General features: G+C 43.8%; 1 protein-coding gene across 1 annotated transcript in view; it reads right to left on the bottom strand.

Moving 5' to 3' along the window:
• PLEKHM1 (pleckstrin homology and RUN domain containing M1) overlaps nt 1–17,216 on the bottom strand; it is a 351,512-nt gene that overhangs the window by 168,430 nt on the left and 165,866 nt on the right. The window contains exons 6-7 of the mRNA XM_069634062.1: nt 3,788–4,190; nt 3,178–3,379 (exon numbers count right to left, since the gene is read on the bottom strand). Coding sequence (XP_069490163.1) covers nt 3,178–3,379; nt 3,788–4,190 — 605 coding nt within the window. The remainder of the gene's footprint in view (nt 1–3,177; nt 3,380–3,787; nt 4,191–17,216) is intronic.

Raw genomic sequence — 17,216 nt, 5'->3', positions numbered from 1 at the left:
CCTATCAGCAGACCTGGGTTTGTCTGTCTGTTTAGGGGGGGTGGAGTGTTTCCCAGGTGTGGAAGAATGTACAGGTAGTTTCTTTTGCTGTTTTCCCCCCTCCCCGTGTGTAGAAAAATGTTTTCCCTGTCCCTTAGTGGCTCCAGAGTTTTTCGACGCCTGGCGTCGAGGATCGGGAGAGGTGTCCCTGTCCTTCGAGCGTAGGGCCTCGCTGGCTTTAATTGCAGGCTCCGACTCCAGGAGCGCAGGCTGGGGGTGGAGGTCGTCTTCGTCTTCCGACGATCGAACTTCTGTTAGCCTAGGGAGCGAGGCACTCTTGGCAAGAGTGGATGATTGCCTGGAGTCATGCGGCGATCTTGATCGAGAGCGCCCAGAGGACACCGAATCGGACCGTTCTGTCTGTGCCTCTTTCCGAGAACTCGACGTCGTCGAGTCTCGTTTGGACTTCGTGTGTTTAGTGTGTGTAGTATGTGAAGCGCTTGTGTCGCCGGGGGTCTTCCCCATAGCCGCCCTGCCGGAAGACCTTCAGAGGTCGAGGACCTGCGCTCGGCTGTCTTTCGACACCGTAATGCCCTCGCCGTCCGAAAGTACGGCGTCGCTGCCATCGCTGAAGGCGCCCTCCGCTGCCATGGCCGCCTGCCTGGCGTGGTGGGCCCAACGCTTCGTCGAACGGTCCTTAAGTGTCTTAGGTTTAAACCTACTACACGCTCTGCAGTTCGCTTCGGGGTGGTCCCTCGGCAAGCAGAGATTGCACGTGGCGTGCCTGTCGACCCAAGGGTATTTGCGATTGCACTTGGGGCAGAATTGAAAAGGGGTACCCTCCATACGCACCTTGAGGCAGCGGGCTGTTAAGTGTAGGAAATGTATAAGGTGTACCTATATACCAAGAGTGTAGAGTATGTACCACCCCCCACTCTCCCTACTTGCAGGGCCGAGGCCAGCGGCCTACCAGGCCCGGGCCTAGGCCAGCGGCCTTCCGAGGCCCAAATCTGTCGTGCAGCAGCCGACGGTCGATTTCTTCTCCAGCCGGCGTCGAGTGTCGAAGTTCGACGTTGGGGTGGGGAAGGATGTCAATAGATTATTATTTTATATTTTAGCAAAAGTATGGCTAAGGCCAGGGGACTCCGCAAAATGCTTCCGACCAGTATGGTGGAAAAAAACAATCTGAGGATCCTAGACGCGTGAGGGATCTTGGGTACAGTGGACGTCACACTAGGGATAGTATTACTGGCATGCTCTGTGTCGACGCCCATTTTCGAGTTTCGAAAAACAACTGTAATACTCCGCAGCTTATATATATATATACATGCACACACACACACAAGAGATTATACACAGACACACATACAAGCACAGTAGGATGTGGGCATCGTCAAGTGAAAACCTGATATTCCAATATGACCGATTGTTTTCACTAGTCAAAATAGGCCTGCAACTGAATAGACAAAGATAACGACAGTCGGCTCACTGGCCATCCCAAAATTCACAAATAAATGAAGGGCTATCAGTAGGAGTATGGCGAATTGGCAACATGGAGCATGTCGAGCTGGACAGAGGAGGAGCTTGAGGCATCCACAGAATTCCAGATGGGCTTGAAGATTTGTTACTAGAGAATCTCTTGTGCAATGATTAACAGATTTGCTATCAGGCACCACATTTCTGCTAACGTTGGTTTACATTTCTTTGCTTTAGTAGTTGGGGAATGGAAGTTGTTTGTGTATCAGGTTTTAAGGAGGACAGTACATTTATGAATGGGCTAATGAGTGAACATGTCATCTTTTCTGCAGTAGGGAGGCAGTGAGGTCAATGTGTGGCATCATGGGCCTTGCTGATGTGAACATTCTTTTTCTGGGTTGCAATAAACAAAGGGGCATCAAGTGGGAGGTGAATGTTGGCCGAAGACGTTGGCCAGGGTGATATTAGAGACATTAGAGATTGTATTAACATGTAAAGAATGAAAAGAACCTCTATTTACAAAAGTCATAGTGCATTTTAAACTAGCAGACCTACACCATATGTGCACCCGAAAAAACATTAGGCTTTCAAGGCAGGATTATGAGATCGTATACTTTTAAAGGAGGTCCTATTTTTCTATTCCTCATGTTTCAGATTAATATGCATAGTGCAATATTTGCTGGTTAATTTTATGTCATTTGTTATAGCGCCTTTCACCCTTTCACTATAATTCAGGACAGACCTCCCACAATAGATTCTTAGGCATTAGTTCAATACCTGTAACACTTGTGTATATAAATGTATAATGTGTAAAAGTGTAATTCTGTAAGTATGACGCTATGCTCCAAATACCTGTAACCATCTTCATAAGTGTATCAGCGCCTAGTTGCCTTTGGGTTTTGAGCGCTTCATAAATGAATAAATAAATAATTATGGACCCAATGTGCTTTTGGTTGTACGCCCTCAGGGGAATGGATTCCAAAATGTGGGAGGTGCCATTATGCGTGTGTGTCTTTCAGTCGTTAAAGTTATGCAAGGGTATCAAAGACCCTGATAGGCGACCCATGTCTATATGGAGTGTGTATGGGCGCAGCAGAGGTATACTATGGACTAAAGGGGCACGGGGGGAGTGTGTTTAATGAGATAGAGAGTTATGTGGGAGGCTACAGTTCACATTTTTGTTGTTAAAATTTGCTTCATTCTTATAGTAGAGGTGATGTGCAATAGTGTTTGTGTTATATGTGAGTGCAGTGTGTGTGCAGTGAGACTGTGTCTTCCGCTAAGTTTTGAAGGTGCAGTGTGCGAGAGGAGACATGGGATAGCTGTGCAAACAACAATGTTTACTTCCTGGGTTCCATGTATGTATACGGAGCATAGCTACGTTTCACATGTTGAATGCAAGATAAGGCTACTTTACGCTAATAGTTTAAATGCATGTGGCTATATGGTATTCGGTATCAAGAGAGGAGGCGTTTTACTGGAGTACAGTAACGGCTGTACTCCTCACCCACAACACATTGTGAAATTGTAGAGGCATTGAAAGATGTATACATATTCTACAAAGGGTAAACCGACTCAGGAGTTCTTGGACAGGCAATGCCAAAAGAAGCAACATTAATCCAAAAGCAGATTATGCAATTCAGCTCCAAACCTACCGGCCTGGCCCATATAGCAGCATGCTCTCTAATCACTCCAAGATTTAAGTATTTTGTTGGAACCTACCCATTTGTCGGCGATGAACAACACTAAAACCTTTGCTTTCCTGACTGGAGGACGACTTTAAAGTTTGGGTCACTTGCTGCTCCACATCAGAAAAAGCAAATGATGGTCCATTTAAAATAGGAGCACCAAATGATTTGGAGGGCATGCTTTCTTGTGTTTTGGCCACATGTATATCTTCCTCGGATATCCAACTTGTGCTTTTCTGTGAAAAAGAAAAAGAAAAAAAATATTTAAAAAAAAGATAGAAAATGAGGGCATGAGTTCTGCTTTTCAGTAAAGATGACCACTAACTAAGATTGTTTGTCCTAGCATAGGTTACTACTCTTTTCCACACAGACATACAAACGGTCCACTTTCAATGTGTTAAATATGTACCGAGACATGATTTTAGGGGGTTTTACTGGTACAGATTGCAACATATGTATGGATTTAAAAAGGTATCTGTATTGTTACAACTTTATTTGACAATACTGCCATAAATTCTCATACATCACTTACGAATTTAATGTAAAATTAAATTATGCCCTTCTCAAATAAAGCTCCTACCTCAATATCACAGACATGTGTTTAAAGAACATCTGTAAGCATGGAAAACAATCTGATAACCTACTGGCAATGTCACTGAAAGGGATGTACACTGGTCTTGTTCTTGGACCTTTTCAATGACTTTCGCTTCCATTCGTCCATCTGTGCAAGGTTGGCCCGGCTCATAATCTTTGACATCAATGTTCTTCAATGAATACCCATTTGATAAATGCAATCCTGTGTTGTGTGTTGGGGTACATTCTTTCCTTGCATCTGCACATAATGCATTGCTTGGGCCCAGTACCAGTTTGGGGTTTTCTGAAATATTCATGGGGGCCCTTGTAAAATCGAGAGAAGAGCTTACAGGTGAATTTGAAGGCCATTCTGGGGCTTCCTCTGATGGTTTAGAAATGTGCTTGTCCAGAAACCTGGATAGGTCCCCTGATGATTCAGAGTTCAGGCATACATCGTGGGTTTCATTTGGCGGGCTGTAAAGTAAGTGACAAAGGAAGTAATGTTAAAAGCGTGTGGATTCAAAAACAAAATGATTTTCAATTTCTTCTCTGCATGAATCAGAAACCTCAAATTAAAAACTACATTTTTCGTAAACCATAAAAATGGTTAAATGAAGTTTAAACAAATTTTCTTTTGGAAGAATTATTCTTTATGTGAAAGCCACTGAACTTCAGTACACCACGTTACTTACCTGTAATAGTAGTTTTACTGCTCCATGTCGTGGTGCTCTCTTCTCGTTCCGTTCATGTCAAACGCTCTTCAAGATGGGTTTGTAAACATGTTACATGCTGGCCCTCCTACATCAGCTGATGGACAAGATCCTCCAGGTAAATCAAGATGGGGGTATCTGCCTGCAGGTTCTGCTTGCTCTCTCTCTCTGCAGCATCCAATACTACTGAAGACAAGGCCCTCCGAGCTATATTAAGGGCCCAGTTTAGGGAGGGATTCCATCTACTCTCTCTGGCAGATCACAATCTGTTCAGATGGGATCCTCGAGGTTCCTGTGCAATGTGCATTGCGTCAGGTGTCAACTATTGATGATTGTAATTGCATGGAATGTCTCTGGGTGAAGAATGGTAGTCTTTAAGGTTAATTCTCGTAGGACAGAATTTCTTCCTTTTACCTTAGGAAGAGCAGACTTTAAAATGTTTTATAGTTTTTGCTAATGAGGTGCCTGTTGCAGATTCTTTGAGGTTCTGCCCATGGCTGTAAACCATCTCTAAAAGGACATGGATTTAAAAAAAAAAAAAAAAAAAAATCAAAAAAAAAAATCAGATCAATTAGCACAGTACCAGAACCCTCATCTCTGGTGTTTAGATCCTGTCTTAACCTCCAAGCAGTTTGATTGTGTTATCCCAGTGTGATGGCGGCAGTGTCATTTTGTTGGGAATCTCACAAGGTTTCTTAACACACGAAGCAATCTACTCTACTCTACAGCCAGTCTGGTGGTCAGCAGTAAAAAAAATGCATTCATATTTCTACAATTCTTTCCAGACGGCACTGGCTTCTGCTTGAAGCCAGGATTCGGTTGGTTCCAGGAAGCCTAGCCTATGAAGTGATTATTCGTCAGCAGCTGTCTTATTTGTCAGCCTTACTACATTGCATAACTCAAGTCTTCGGGTCGATCCTCTGCAAAAAAAGGAGTAGATGTTCAGTTCGCCTAGATACCCTCGGTGGAAAGTAAAATGTCCAGCCATGTTCAGGCATTCTCACATGCAATTCCATGTATGTGGAATTCTGTTAAGCCTTCTTTTAGCTTGCATCAACCCTTCTGATTTTACGGAAACGTCTAAGGTAAGTTTCGCCAAAACCATTAAAATTAGACTTTTGGTGTGCCAGAAAATTACCTGGCACATTACTATTTGATACTCTAGTTATTTTTGAACAGTATGTCATTTGTTGTACAACTTTCTGTATGCCTTTGGGGAGGGCAAGCCGGTCATGAAGCTACAAAACAAGGTAAAAATTAGGAAGGTGCACCGTGATTTAAGCAGCAGCCAAAACCTAATTTCAGTAGCCTGTGAGATTTAGGTGGGAATCCGAGAGCTATTTATGTCCTGGCTGTATCTTATCTTATATGAGCCTAATTAGATTGCAGCAACAACAACAAGGAGATTCTTTTGGCTGCCCAGGCCAACTGGTACCATACATAAGGGGTCATATAATGAACAAAATGTTATAATTAGCATTTTATATGGAAGGCAGATTGTGGGCTATGTACTAGTTCCTTGTTCCAGATAGGTAGTTCTGGTTTAATGGGCAATACCAGTGCTGAGGAGCAGCATTTAACTCCTGCCCATCAAAGCTTTATTTTGATCACTTTATATGTAACTTCACTTCATATTACAGACATGACAATTGAAAAACCCACAGGGTTCACAATTAAGATTCTACTAGCAAGAGCTGAAACCAGATCCTGTGTGTCAGGCATCACCCAGTGCACAGGAGCTACCGCTGGGGAACCAGGAGCCAGTACACAGCACGCTTAAAAAAACATCCACATGAGGTGGAAACTAATTTTTTGCCCTGTTGTAATTCTTCTTTATTTACATTTTAAAACACTTAGTTAATATTGCATATTTAGGTTTGTAAGGCATCAGTTGGTCTAGGGAGACAAAAGAAATGCTCCTGGTAACTGTTGGTTTTATGCAAACCAGGCCCACCAACCGAAGAAGCGGGAGCTAAATAGCTCCCAGCAATTTTGAACCATGATCCACAATACACTTAGTAAAATTTGCTGCGATGAGGTGGACATGGCTGGATGGCATGTTTTTCTATCTCTCGTTAGGTCGATGGTCGTCACAGTAGACAGTGACAGGTTGGTCATAGTTCATCAGATCCAAGGGATGGCATCAAGGAGATGACATACTTTGGACCTCAAACAGATTCCACAATCATCAGATGTCATTAGAATTGGAAGGCTGGAGACAAGCAAGTATTTTAGGCATTTGTTAAAATGGTGATAATTCCTTTCCTGTCTAAGGTTCTGGGGAAATTCAATCCACAATCTAAATCCCAGGAGGTTGTTCCTCCCATCTCCAAACTAGGACTTGGAGCCATACTGCAATCAAGTGAACAACTGGCATGTTGTCTGATAAAACATGAAAGACCGCTTGCATGGATCTACTGACAGTTCCATGAGACAGGAGAACCAGGTCTACCGCATTCGTTTTAGCAGCGTCATAGCCATTAAAGATCCCCTGACCTTCACTGTCATGGGAACTGTAATGGGTGACAAGCAAGAAAATATTGTGTAGCAATTTATTAATTGTGCATTCCCACATGACCACTATTGTGGGTATCAAGGTGAAGTAGCGTGATTTTAAATTGTTGTGAACATGTTTATTTCAGATTTCCTCCATTCCTGAAATAACATACCTAGCACTACCCAGTTTGGTTCCACTTATAATGGCATCACATTGTAACTTTATCTGCTAGATTGTTTCTGTTCCTGGTACATGCCACTGAGTTACAGTAATTATGTGCCAAAGTAGCATGTGGGAATTCTGGACATTTATGGGGTCTTTGTTCCATCTTCTCTTGTTTAATGCATAAGGGTAACATTGTCCTTTTAGAAGCAAACTAGGTTGGTCATCAGCATTTTCTTTAAGTACTTGAGTGACAGGCACACTATAGACAGCTTAAAAGACGTTTGGCACAACTCACTGTCAAAATGCTTAATTTGTTCACATATGCTGCCCAGCTAGTATGGGATGGGTCTTTGTTAATAGTCACCAGAGGCCCTGCATCTCTTCCAATTTCTAGAGTCATTGACGGATTCTTACCAGAGCCTACACTTCTCCTGCAGGCATCATGGCCATATGATGCTTCTAAACTCCCAGGGCTTGTGACGATTCAGTGTCTACCCACTCCTGAAGTGGTGTTGTAAAGGGTACAGGCATTATGTCCAACAATCTCAATCTACTCAGACGGACAACGGGAAAGTGTTCTCAAATTAATGTATTTATTTTCTGAGGAAAGGCTACTGAATTCTTGGTATTTCCCTTGGTCTACAACAAACGTGCCTTCCATTTTCAGTCAAATGCAGGACTTGCTCATGTCTGCTGCTAAACAAAGACTTTGTCAAATGTATATTCTTGCTGTAATTAATATTTGCTTTTATAGCACTTTGCCAAGAAACAACAGTCAAAAATGAGTCAAACGATGGCGGAATATCACATTTTTGACAAGTGGATAGAAATGAACCTGGACTGTGGAACATTTTCTGGAAAAGGCTCCAGAAAAATTGAGATTGAGACCAAAAGCAAACGGGCTCAGATCACAAAGTGTTAGAACACTGCAATGTTTATGAGACTAATGTTTGTGTAAATGGTTGTAACTAACCAAAAACAATCAAACTTTAAAATGCAACAGAGCCAATGAGGCACAGGAGAAATGTGAATGAATTAAAAAATACTGAGAAAATAACATTGTAGTTGAAAAGGACGTTCAAGTAAAACATGAACATAGTGTGAGGGGTCAGTAATGCGAGGCGGAAGACTGCTGTCAGTATTTGACATTTTATTATATACAAAAACCTTACTAAGCCTACTCTACCTGGGGATTCCCTACCTAGTCTTGGAACTAAGGGGAAATCTCCTAGCATACATAAAACTGGCCTTCATACTAAACAACAAAACAATTAAAAAAACAAACAACAAAGGAAAGAGTACCAAATAACCATTGTCTTGGATGACCTCCACTTGTCCTGGGTAGATCTCGTTCCCCAGGAATGTCCAAAGTCAATTTCATCCAAGGAAAAATAAAGTCTAAATCAGTTCTTGAAAATGTTCCAAAGAAACAAAAGTTAAAACATACAAAAATTCACTGGTAACAGTTGCTTCTTCGTTTGTTGAAAAGTTCCTTTCCCAAGTTCCACAAAGAAAACAGCACCCATGGTAATTCTGGATAACCTGCTTGAAGGATGCTTCTTTTAAGGGGGTTGCTTTCTCCTTGGCAACTCCCTTCTGCCAAGGATACTGTGAAAGCAGGCTCCTTTGCCTCACAGTCTACTACTACTTCAACTACATTCAAACAGAACTGTTCTGACAAAATTATAGACAGCCACACTTCTATTGCTTCTGCTGCAACATGATACTTTGAAAAATATATAGGCAACTTAGACAAGACTCTTCCACCTCTACAGGTAGGCAAGGCACTCTTCATTCCCGTATCCTAAGAAAGGGAAGCCTCTTTGGTCTGTCTTACAGCTACCAAAAGAATCTGTCTTGGCTTCTAGACTGCTTCTCTCTCTCAGCTTCAACAGTCTCAGCTTCACAGATTGTTTATTTCTTTCAACAAGCACCCAGCTCCCTTCCCCAGCTTTATACACACCTTCTGGCTTCCAGTAGTTAACCCAGAACTGTATTGCCACTCGTCCAGCCTTGTATGACCTTGTATCGGAAGACTCTAGGTTTATAACGGCTTCAATAACTTCAAAGCATCAGTGTTCATTGGGCTGGTTTAACCTTAGAAAGGATCTGCATACTGGCTTGGGTAATTGTTCTTTTTGTGCCTGCAACTCCTACAACTGCTTGATAATTGTTCTGAATGTTACTTGAGTTAGGTTCCACTTTAGAAACAAATTTAGGTACACACAATATCTTTGATATTTCCAGTTAAAGATTTGCGTTCCTTTTATCCGTGCTGCGCTCTGCTTTAACATGGATCGGGGAACACAGTTTCATACACACAACCACCCTCTGATGTTAAACAGTCGTGGGAAAGTCAGCTTCTACTTCTTTAAATGCTACCGGCAACGTTCTCTCCCCCAATAGGAGACATGTGACCACTTGGGTAATAGTTTAATGCAACAAAGGGAAAAAGAAAGGTTTTCTTTCTACGAGGGCACTTTAACTTGTGTGGACAAGCATATGCTACAATTCCCTTTGTAATAATGGACTTCCCGCGACCATGAATAACTGTACTCGCTTCTACTTGCACACAAGCATCAATTCAGCTGGTTACAGTTACCGGCAAGGAGTTGTGTGCTTTGGAGTACAGAGCTTCATTCACCAGCTACAAAGTCACAGCGGTTGGGGGTGCTTCCACTTTCTGACTTTCTCGCTTCTGCTACTACTGCTATGGGCACTCTTGGGACCCACACCCCTCTGCAGCATGGCTGTCTTGGATCCGGCCTCAACAATGGAGGGTCTTACTTTCACCAGCTTCCCTTGGCTTGCATCTGCACATGGGCCTTGGGTGAATGCACGGGCCCAGCTCTGCAGTCACATTAATTAGGTGTACCTGGAAAGACTGCTAGTTTCTCCCAGTCTCTTCCAATGCTGCCACAGCCAAACAGGGCTTGTGAGCACAGGACCAACTCAGAGCCTGCAGGTGGAATTTGCTCTTCTCTTGCTCCGGCATCCCTTCTGTGGTCACACTTCCCAGTGAACTGGCAGCCTTGTGCTTGGTTTCTTCTGCTACTGCTGCTGACCTTCCAGCTCCTGCTCCTTTCTTCTGCCCCTTCTTGCTCAGGTGAGGCAATTGGCTCAGGTGGAGGCAAAGTTAATTGCCGGACTATGCCAAAGGATGTTTGGCCTGCCTACCTGTCCTTTACCTCTGTATGTCTCTTCAACCCTCTTCTTCATCACAGTCCCTGAAGGATTCTGGGATATGTAGTCCTTTTTTGGGGAAATAAGATTTTCTTACTACTTTAGGTTGACAAAAGGCCATCACAAGGGTGGGGTTACGGGGAAAGTAAAAAAGGGGTTCCTGCCAGTCTTCCTGGTCTGATGCCCACCCCCCATATGATACAACTGCAGTACACCACCCCCAGGGTCTGGATCAGAAAGCGCCTGCCTTCCCCAGGCCACACGGGAAGGGTTCCAGACAAGGATCTGGGGAGGGCAGGGGGGGGGGGTAATCCCATTGGATTATCCACATAAGGCAGAGTTTGATAAACAGGTGAATAGGAGAAATGAAAAGGATGGGAGTAAGGCAAGAAGGAGATGAAACTTAGTTACAAGAGTTGTTTTGATTGCATACCATGCTTTAAATCTGTGTCAAGCTATAAATGGAAGCCGGCAAATTATGAAGTAGCATTTTGGTTCTAGCTCTTAATTTAATTAATTTCCATTAGAAAGACTATGTACGGGCATAAAGGCAAATGTAGCGGCAGCCCAGGCAGGGTCACAATTCTCTTCTGTTCCTCGAATTGGACATGGCAGCCATCATGCACTAACGGAAGCACAACTAAAGATATTCCGTTTTCCTTTTAACTCCTCTCAGATACAAGTAGCAACTCCTTTCTTTCCATCAGCTCATCAATGTCTAATTGTCTAATAGATTTTCAACCCTTACCACAACTCTGACCCCTCTGGTAAGCGGACAACTTCCCTGTGAAACCCAAGATCCCCCAATGGACTTAACAGCAGAAGGTAACAGTCCGACAGGAAATGGTGGATTGAGCAAGTACGCTACCCCCCTCAGCCCCGCCCAGAACAACATTCCTTCATAACAGGAGCGATCCACACCCCGCCCCAAAATGCAGAGGAAATCCAAATAAACTCCACCCCCACCTCCAACAGGGCCCAATATTTTACAGACTTGTCCAAGGCACTGCTCTTACCAGTGCCACAGAGTAAAGCCCACCTTCATATAAGAGAATCTGTAGTTGCAACCAGCTTTTTGTTATAATGATGACCCCTACTGACTCGGAAGGACACCCTAGAGGGTGGTGGACAGGGCCTCACTGCATCCTTGCTTGATACAATGGAACTGGGAGAGGTATTGCAAGAATCTTTTGGTCATCCTACCTCGATCCCTGGCACATGGCAGGGAACAGTCAACGAACCACCTTAATTTAACAACTTAATCAATACGAGCATGAACCTCTCCAGGCAGACCCAAAGCCCTGAAAAACATAACAAACAGTACCCCAGCGTCACTCATTTTCCGGTACTATTTGCTATGATAATTTCATTTTAACCAATGCTATCCGAAAAAATTCAGAGACCTCACAAGATGGTCTGGGATCTATGAGGCCCATACTTGATACAAACCTGCAAATTCGCAATTTTCTGACCATGGGTTTACCCATATTTGAGACAGAGTTACCAATCCATTATTTCCCAGAGGAGCATACTCTCACTGAGGATACAATGTAGTATATTTACAGGCCATCATGTTCTACATATTCAGAAGGTTTAAGCTTCCCAAGATCGTTTTATCACATGCTTTTGGAATGGGAAACCTGAACACTGCAGACAGCAAAAGAGGGACACAGGGTGACCGACTGGGGTCCAAGGCCAAGCCATTGGATGTGATATGGAATTTATAACACACCTGTACACAAGCTAAATGAAGGCTTTGTTCCCGCCTCCAAGCCCCATGTGAGGTCAGTCGCTACCAACAGCTGCAGCCAATGCCCAGTCTGAAACAATTACCAAACGACGATGCAGCCCTCACCAAGAGTGCAGCCAAGGAGAGCACAATAAAATCCAGCAAGCCTAGTTAATATTGTGGATTGGAGACAGCTGTGACAGGCAGTAGGTGAGTGATCCGATTATTACCCCTCCCCTCTTGCCATTACTCCTCTTCTCCAACTATTGCTCCCCTCTTCTCCTCCCCTACTACAATGACTTCTCTTCTCACCCCCTACTTCTATTACTCCTCCTCCTCCTACTTCTCCAGATGCCCCTTCCATTTTGTCGCTTAATGACAGTTCAGCCGGCTGTTTCGTCTCTCTTCCTGGACTTAACATTACAGTCCTTGGAGCTTACGACGGTATGGGTCACATGCCAACTCATTCACACCGATATTGCTGGAGGCCTTGGATTTATTCTTGCCAATTCTGAAAGAAGGAGAAAATCTGGCAAGCACTTTGGAATTGAGGCATGGCATGAGGGACAGATGTCCTGCAACACTACGCTGGCAAGGGGAGGGGCAAGGATTACGGATTGGGTCTCCGCCAGTTCGCCTTCTCAGGGCAGGACTTCCTCTGGCTTGTCTTGCGGCAGACCTTCCCCCTGCCCCTCTTGACAAGGTCAAGGAACTGGCCTGGTCAAATTATTAATGACACACTCCGATACTATATTGTAGGTCCGCCATCTAGCAACCGGCAGACAGTAACAGTCAAACAGGATACCAATGCCAACACAAAGCCACAGTATTTCAGACCTTCAGAACATAGTATTTGGAAATACAAATGTGCATCTCACATTCAATGAGGAGCCTGGAGGGTGGGAGTAGGAACTTTCTAAAACACAGCCTGGTGCCACCAAAAGACCCGATACGTTTAGGATTCAGATGATTCTACTTCAAGGAAAAAGATATTTACTTGTAAAAGTTTAGAATTCAAATTAAGATGTGGAACACATGGCTTTAAAAATACATATGAAAATCACAGGTTTAAGCTAAGAACCTAGTCTTCACCCTACTCGCTGGGTCCAAAATGAATGCAGGAAAAAAGGTCCTGGGGCTCTTAAGTATCCCCAAAGAACTAGTCCTACAAAAAGGGCAACAGGCAATTCGCTGCAATTGGGGGAGGAGGGGGTAGTGCAGTTAAGTTGTAGTAGTCCGTCATTTGTATAACAACTTTCACCGTTAGTATGGTCAAAACGCACTGTAGGTTGAACGCCCTTGGGGACTGGAGTCCAGGTATGGGAAATTCTGGGAGGTGCTAGTATGCAGGTGTGTTTGCTGGCCAATGTGAAGTTATGAAGGGGAGGCCAAGTCCCTGCTAGCCACCCATGTCGAGCTGGCATATGGATTTGTGGTGAGAAGTAATCTAGAGAGGGATAGTCATGTCTGCAGCTGCCTATCAAATTTTGTTGTGAACAGAAGCTGCATTCTTATAGCAAAGATGTATGATAGCAGAAGCGTGCGTGTCGGTGGCCGTGCCTCAGCTAGAATTCTATATGCAAGGTGTGCAACAAGGTTCAAAACATTGGCTAATTCTGCCAGTTACCTGGACTAGACATTTTGGCTACATTACAAATCACCTAGGTTGAGTCATAGGCAAGATGCTACCGGCGCGGAGTGCAGTACAAAGGCTACCTACACAATTCTTCTACATGCTATTGGCCAACCTACACAATTCTTTTAAGTGCAGCATATTGGCTAACACAATTCTTCCAAATTAGGACGTTATGTGGTCTTGTACCACACACTGCTGCCACTTGCGTGGTCTCTTGATGCACTGGCGGATCAGGGTTGTGGCGTGGTTCGTTAGTGGAATGGAGAGGGAGAAGGGCAAGAATGCTTTGATGTGCTGTTGGCAGCTTCAGTTTGGAAAAAATGTTTGGTTGGTAGCAGTCATGTGGTGTTGGGGCATGATTGTGCACGGGTGCTTTGTGTGTGCATTGGGTTTGGTTTAATTGTGGGTGGTGTTAAGTGTGTGCAGTTTGTGTTGCGATAGAGGTAGGGTTAGGTTTAGTTTAGAGTTTGAGGGTGAATATGCAGGATACAGAGTGTTTAGTACCGCTAGTTAAGGGCAACACATTTTCTACCCCCAAAATACATCTACCTGCAGCGTACAGATAACTCCCAATAATTCTATCACACTATCTAGCAGGTGAAGCAAGTAATCTGCACAGTGTTATAATATTGTGGTAATGTAGAAGTGTGATACATAGCCTAACCTTCACAATTCTTTTAAGTGCTGCATATTGGCTAATCTTCAGAGTTCTTCTAAACGAGATATACTAGCATCATAAAGGCTAACTAGAGTAGTGCAGATCAACACAATGTTAAGAACACATTCTTAAAAATCCCACTCAACCTGCAGGCGCAAGTTCCTTAGTTTACATACTCGACATAAGAGAAATGCAGTTGCCACAAGATGACTGGTGACAAAATATTTACCATATTTCATATTTGGTACAATGCGGTCATGGACAGTGAAACTTGTATTTGCCATTACTGCAAAGTGTTTGCGCAGTAAATGAAAAATACGTTTCTAACATCTCCATAGCCAGCACGTACCCACCGCCGAACTGGGACCCGATCTATTTAAAGATAGTAGGGACATAATTGAACCTACCAACCACACCAAGCATGGATGGGTGGGTGGGTGATAACCTATCCAGATCTGACAAACTGGCAACTAAAAACCAATCACTATAGCCTTGATAAAGACCTAGAAGGGTTGAAACACTTGCCAGCTGACCACCTACATTACCAATTAAATACAAAACCCACTGGAAACCAGAATCTGTATATTTTTTTCTTTGAGCGCAAGGTATCCGGATCAAACTACCCTTTTGATCTTACATTTTAGTTCCCATGTAGACACATATATTGGGAACAGGGAGGATAGCTAATATCCCTTTCTAAGGTTCCTGCTTGGCCTGTCCTCTAGCGGGTGTTAAGCTAAGGCGGCTCACCTACCTAGTCCCAAAGGGGGTGGCTGCCCCCTTGGGGAGAGGGGACACATTTACTGGATTCATCATAGTACCGACGGTGCCGATTCCAGGAGGCTTTATTTCCAGGTGCAGTTTACAGGATATGAACTGACATGGACTTGAACCTGGGCCAAAAAAGACCCAAACAATGGAAAAGAAGAACAAGTTGTTGGACGCTAAAGCCAGAATCAAAAAACATCATTGAGGAAGTCTCTGAAAAAGGTGGGTGAACTTGGCAATGCAGATTGCCATGGTTTGATTAACAAAGCAGGCGTCTAGCTATAGAAAGCAGTCCCACACTGAAGGCTACAGTGGGGGCGACCCAGCATGGCCCTTAAGAGCAGATGAGGCAGGGTATATAGTTCTCAACTTTCTTTGGTGATGGCATCAACCAGAAGCTAGGTGGGATGATCACGACCATAAAGCAGGAAGCTGGTGGTAAAATAGCCTGAAGACGGTGCCAGCCTTCTGGGCTGGGACCTACAACACAAAGGGGATCAAACCGCACGATGGGAGGGCACAGAATGTGTGAACAGCTTTCATAATACGTATCCGAGCTCAGCCACGGATCCAGGATCAAGCCAGTATAGACTGACCTGCTCTAAGAATGCAACAATGACATGAAAACGGTGGGAAGACCTGCAATAGCTAAGTAAACCTGCTTCTTGTGAGAATTCCAGTAGAAATTAGTGTAGCAACAGGATCCCCCCAATTTTATCCACACACATAGGGGCTGGGCCCAGTTAAGAATCCTGTGGATCCCTCACTAAAACCCTGCCTAAAGTCTCCTCCCAGTGGCCAGGGGAGGGCAGACGCTTCCTGGTGCCAACTATGGGGGTGGTGTACCGCAAGAGAATCTCCTGGGTGGAGACAGGGCCCAGGCTAGTGAGGAGAGTCCGTGGGATGAGACACTGTATTATTCCTCTGAAGGGGATATTCTTACCACTATGCCAGAAGAGGTTATGGCCTATTGTCATTTTAATATCTCGCAACCTTCTGGGTGTGCGTCCCAAGTGTGCCTAAAGCCATACTAGAAGAGGAAATTGGGAAGTTGCAGCAACAACTGCAGAGTTCCTGGAGCCGATGAGTGAAGCTTGGCGTTCAGGTTCACTCAAACCCTTGCCGGTAACTAACCAGCTCTTAAACGGCTCATGTAAGTAGAAGCGAGTACAAACTCTTCGTCTTCATGAAAGCTATTCTTTACAGTGGAAATGTATCACGTGCACTTCTAGTGGAAGTTATAGTGCTTGCGTGTGAAGAAGAGCCTTACATTTCCCATTGTCAAACTTTTAAATGTTACTGAAGTGGTCGCGTGTCTCCAATAAAAAAGGGTGGACCGCTTTCTAAAGTAGCTCTGTGTTAAAACGTGGAATCCAAACCCTTACAGATAATGAAGGTTAAAGATCTACCTTAAGGAGTAGTTGTGTATTCCTAAACTGGTTTTTCCTTTGAAAATTGAACCTTGTAACACTAAGAACAAATATTGTTTAACTGCAGAAGTTGTATTAATAAGAGGAACAAGTATTACCCAAGCCAAGAAGCAAACCCTTTCTATAGTGAAGAAAACGCTGTTTAAAAATCAATCCACCTAACGGGCGAAGTTGTTAAAGGTCCAGTATCCTCCGATACAAGTGAGACATTTTTATCTGAAGTTGGAAGTATGGCAAAACAAAAAGGTAGCTACTGGAACCAAGAAGGTGTGTACAAAGCTGGTGCTAGCTGCTTTTAAGAAGATTGAGAACAACCTGTAATGCAGAGACTGTTGAAGTGGAGAGAAATTCAGTCTGGAACCAGAGTCAGGTTATCCTTGTGGCAGTAAGGCAGACTGAAGAGGCAAACAGGCTGCCCTTTTCTCCGAGCATAGGAAAGGAGTGCATTGACTACCTGTAGAGGTCAAAGTGTTGTCTTTAAAATGCCTAACCATTCTAACATTTAAAGTTGAAACAGAAAAACAAGAACTGCGCTTGTGTATAATACTGTCAGTAGATTTCATATTGAAGTTGGTTGAAGTAGTGGCATACTGTGGAACCAAGGAGTCAGTTTCCACAATTACAGTAGCAGAAGGGTGGTTGTCAAAGAGAACACCCCACCCCTACCCCCAAGAAGAAGCATCCTGACAACTATAGCAAATGTACTGCAGAGGTTATGAACACT

Source organism: Ambystoma mexicanum, chromosome 13 (assembly GCF_040938575.1).
Source record: "Ambystoma mexicanum isolate Mex_15411 chromosome 13, UKY_AmexF1_1, whole genome shotgun sequence".
In the NCBI taxonomy this organism is placed as follows: domain Eukaryota; kingdom Metazoa; phylum Chordata; class Amphibia; order Caudata; family Ambystomatidae; genus Ambystoma; species Ambystoma mexicanum.
Note: the sequence above shows the minus strand (reverse complement) of the source record. Positions and strands in the feature narration are given on the sequence as shown.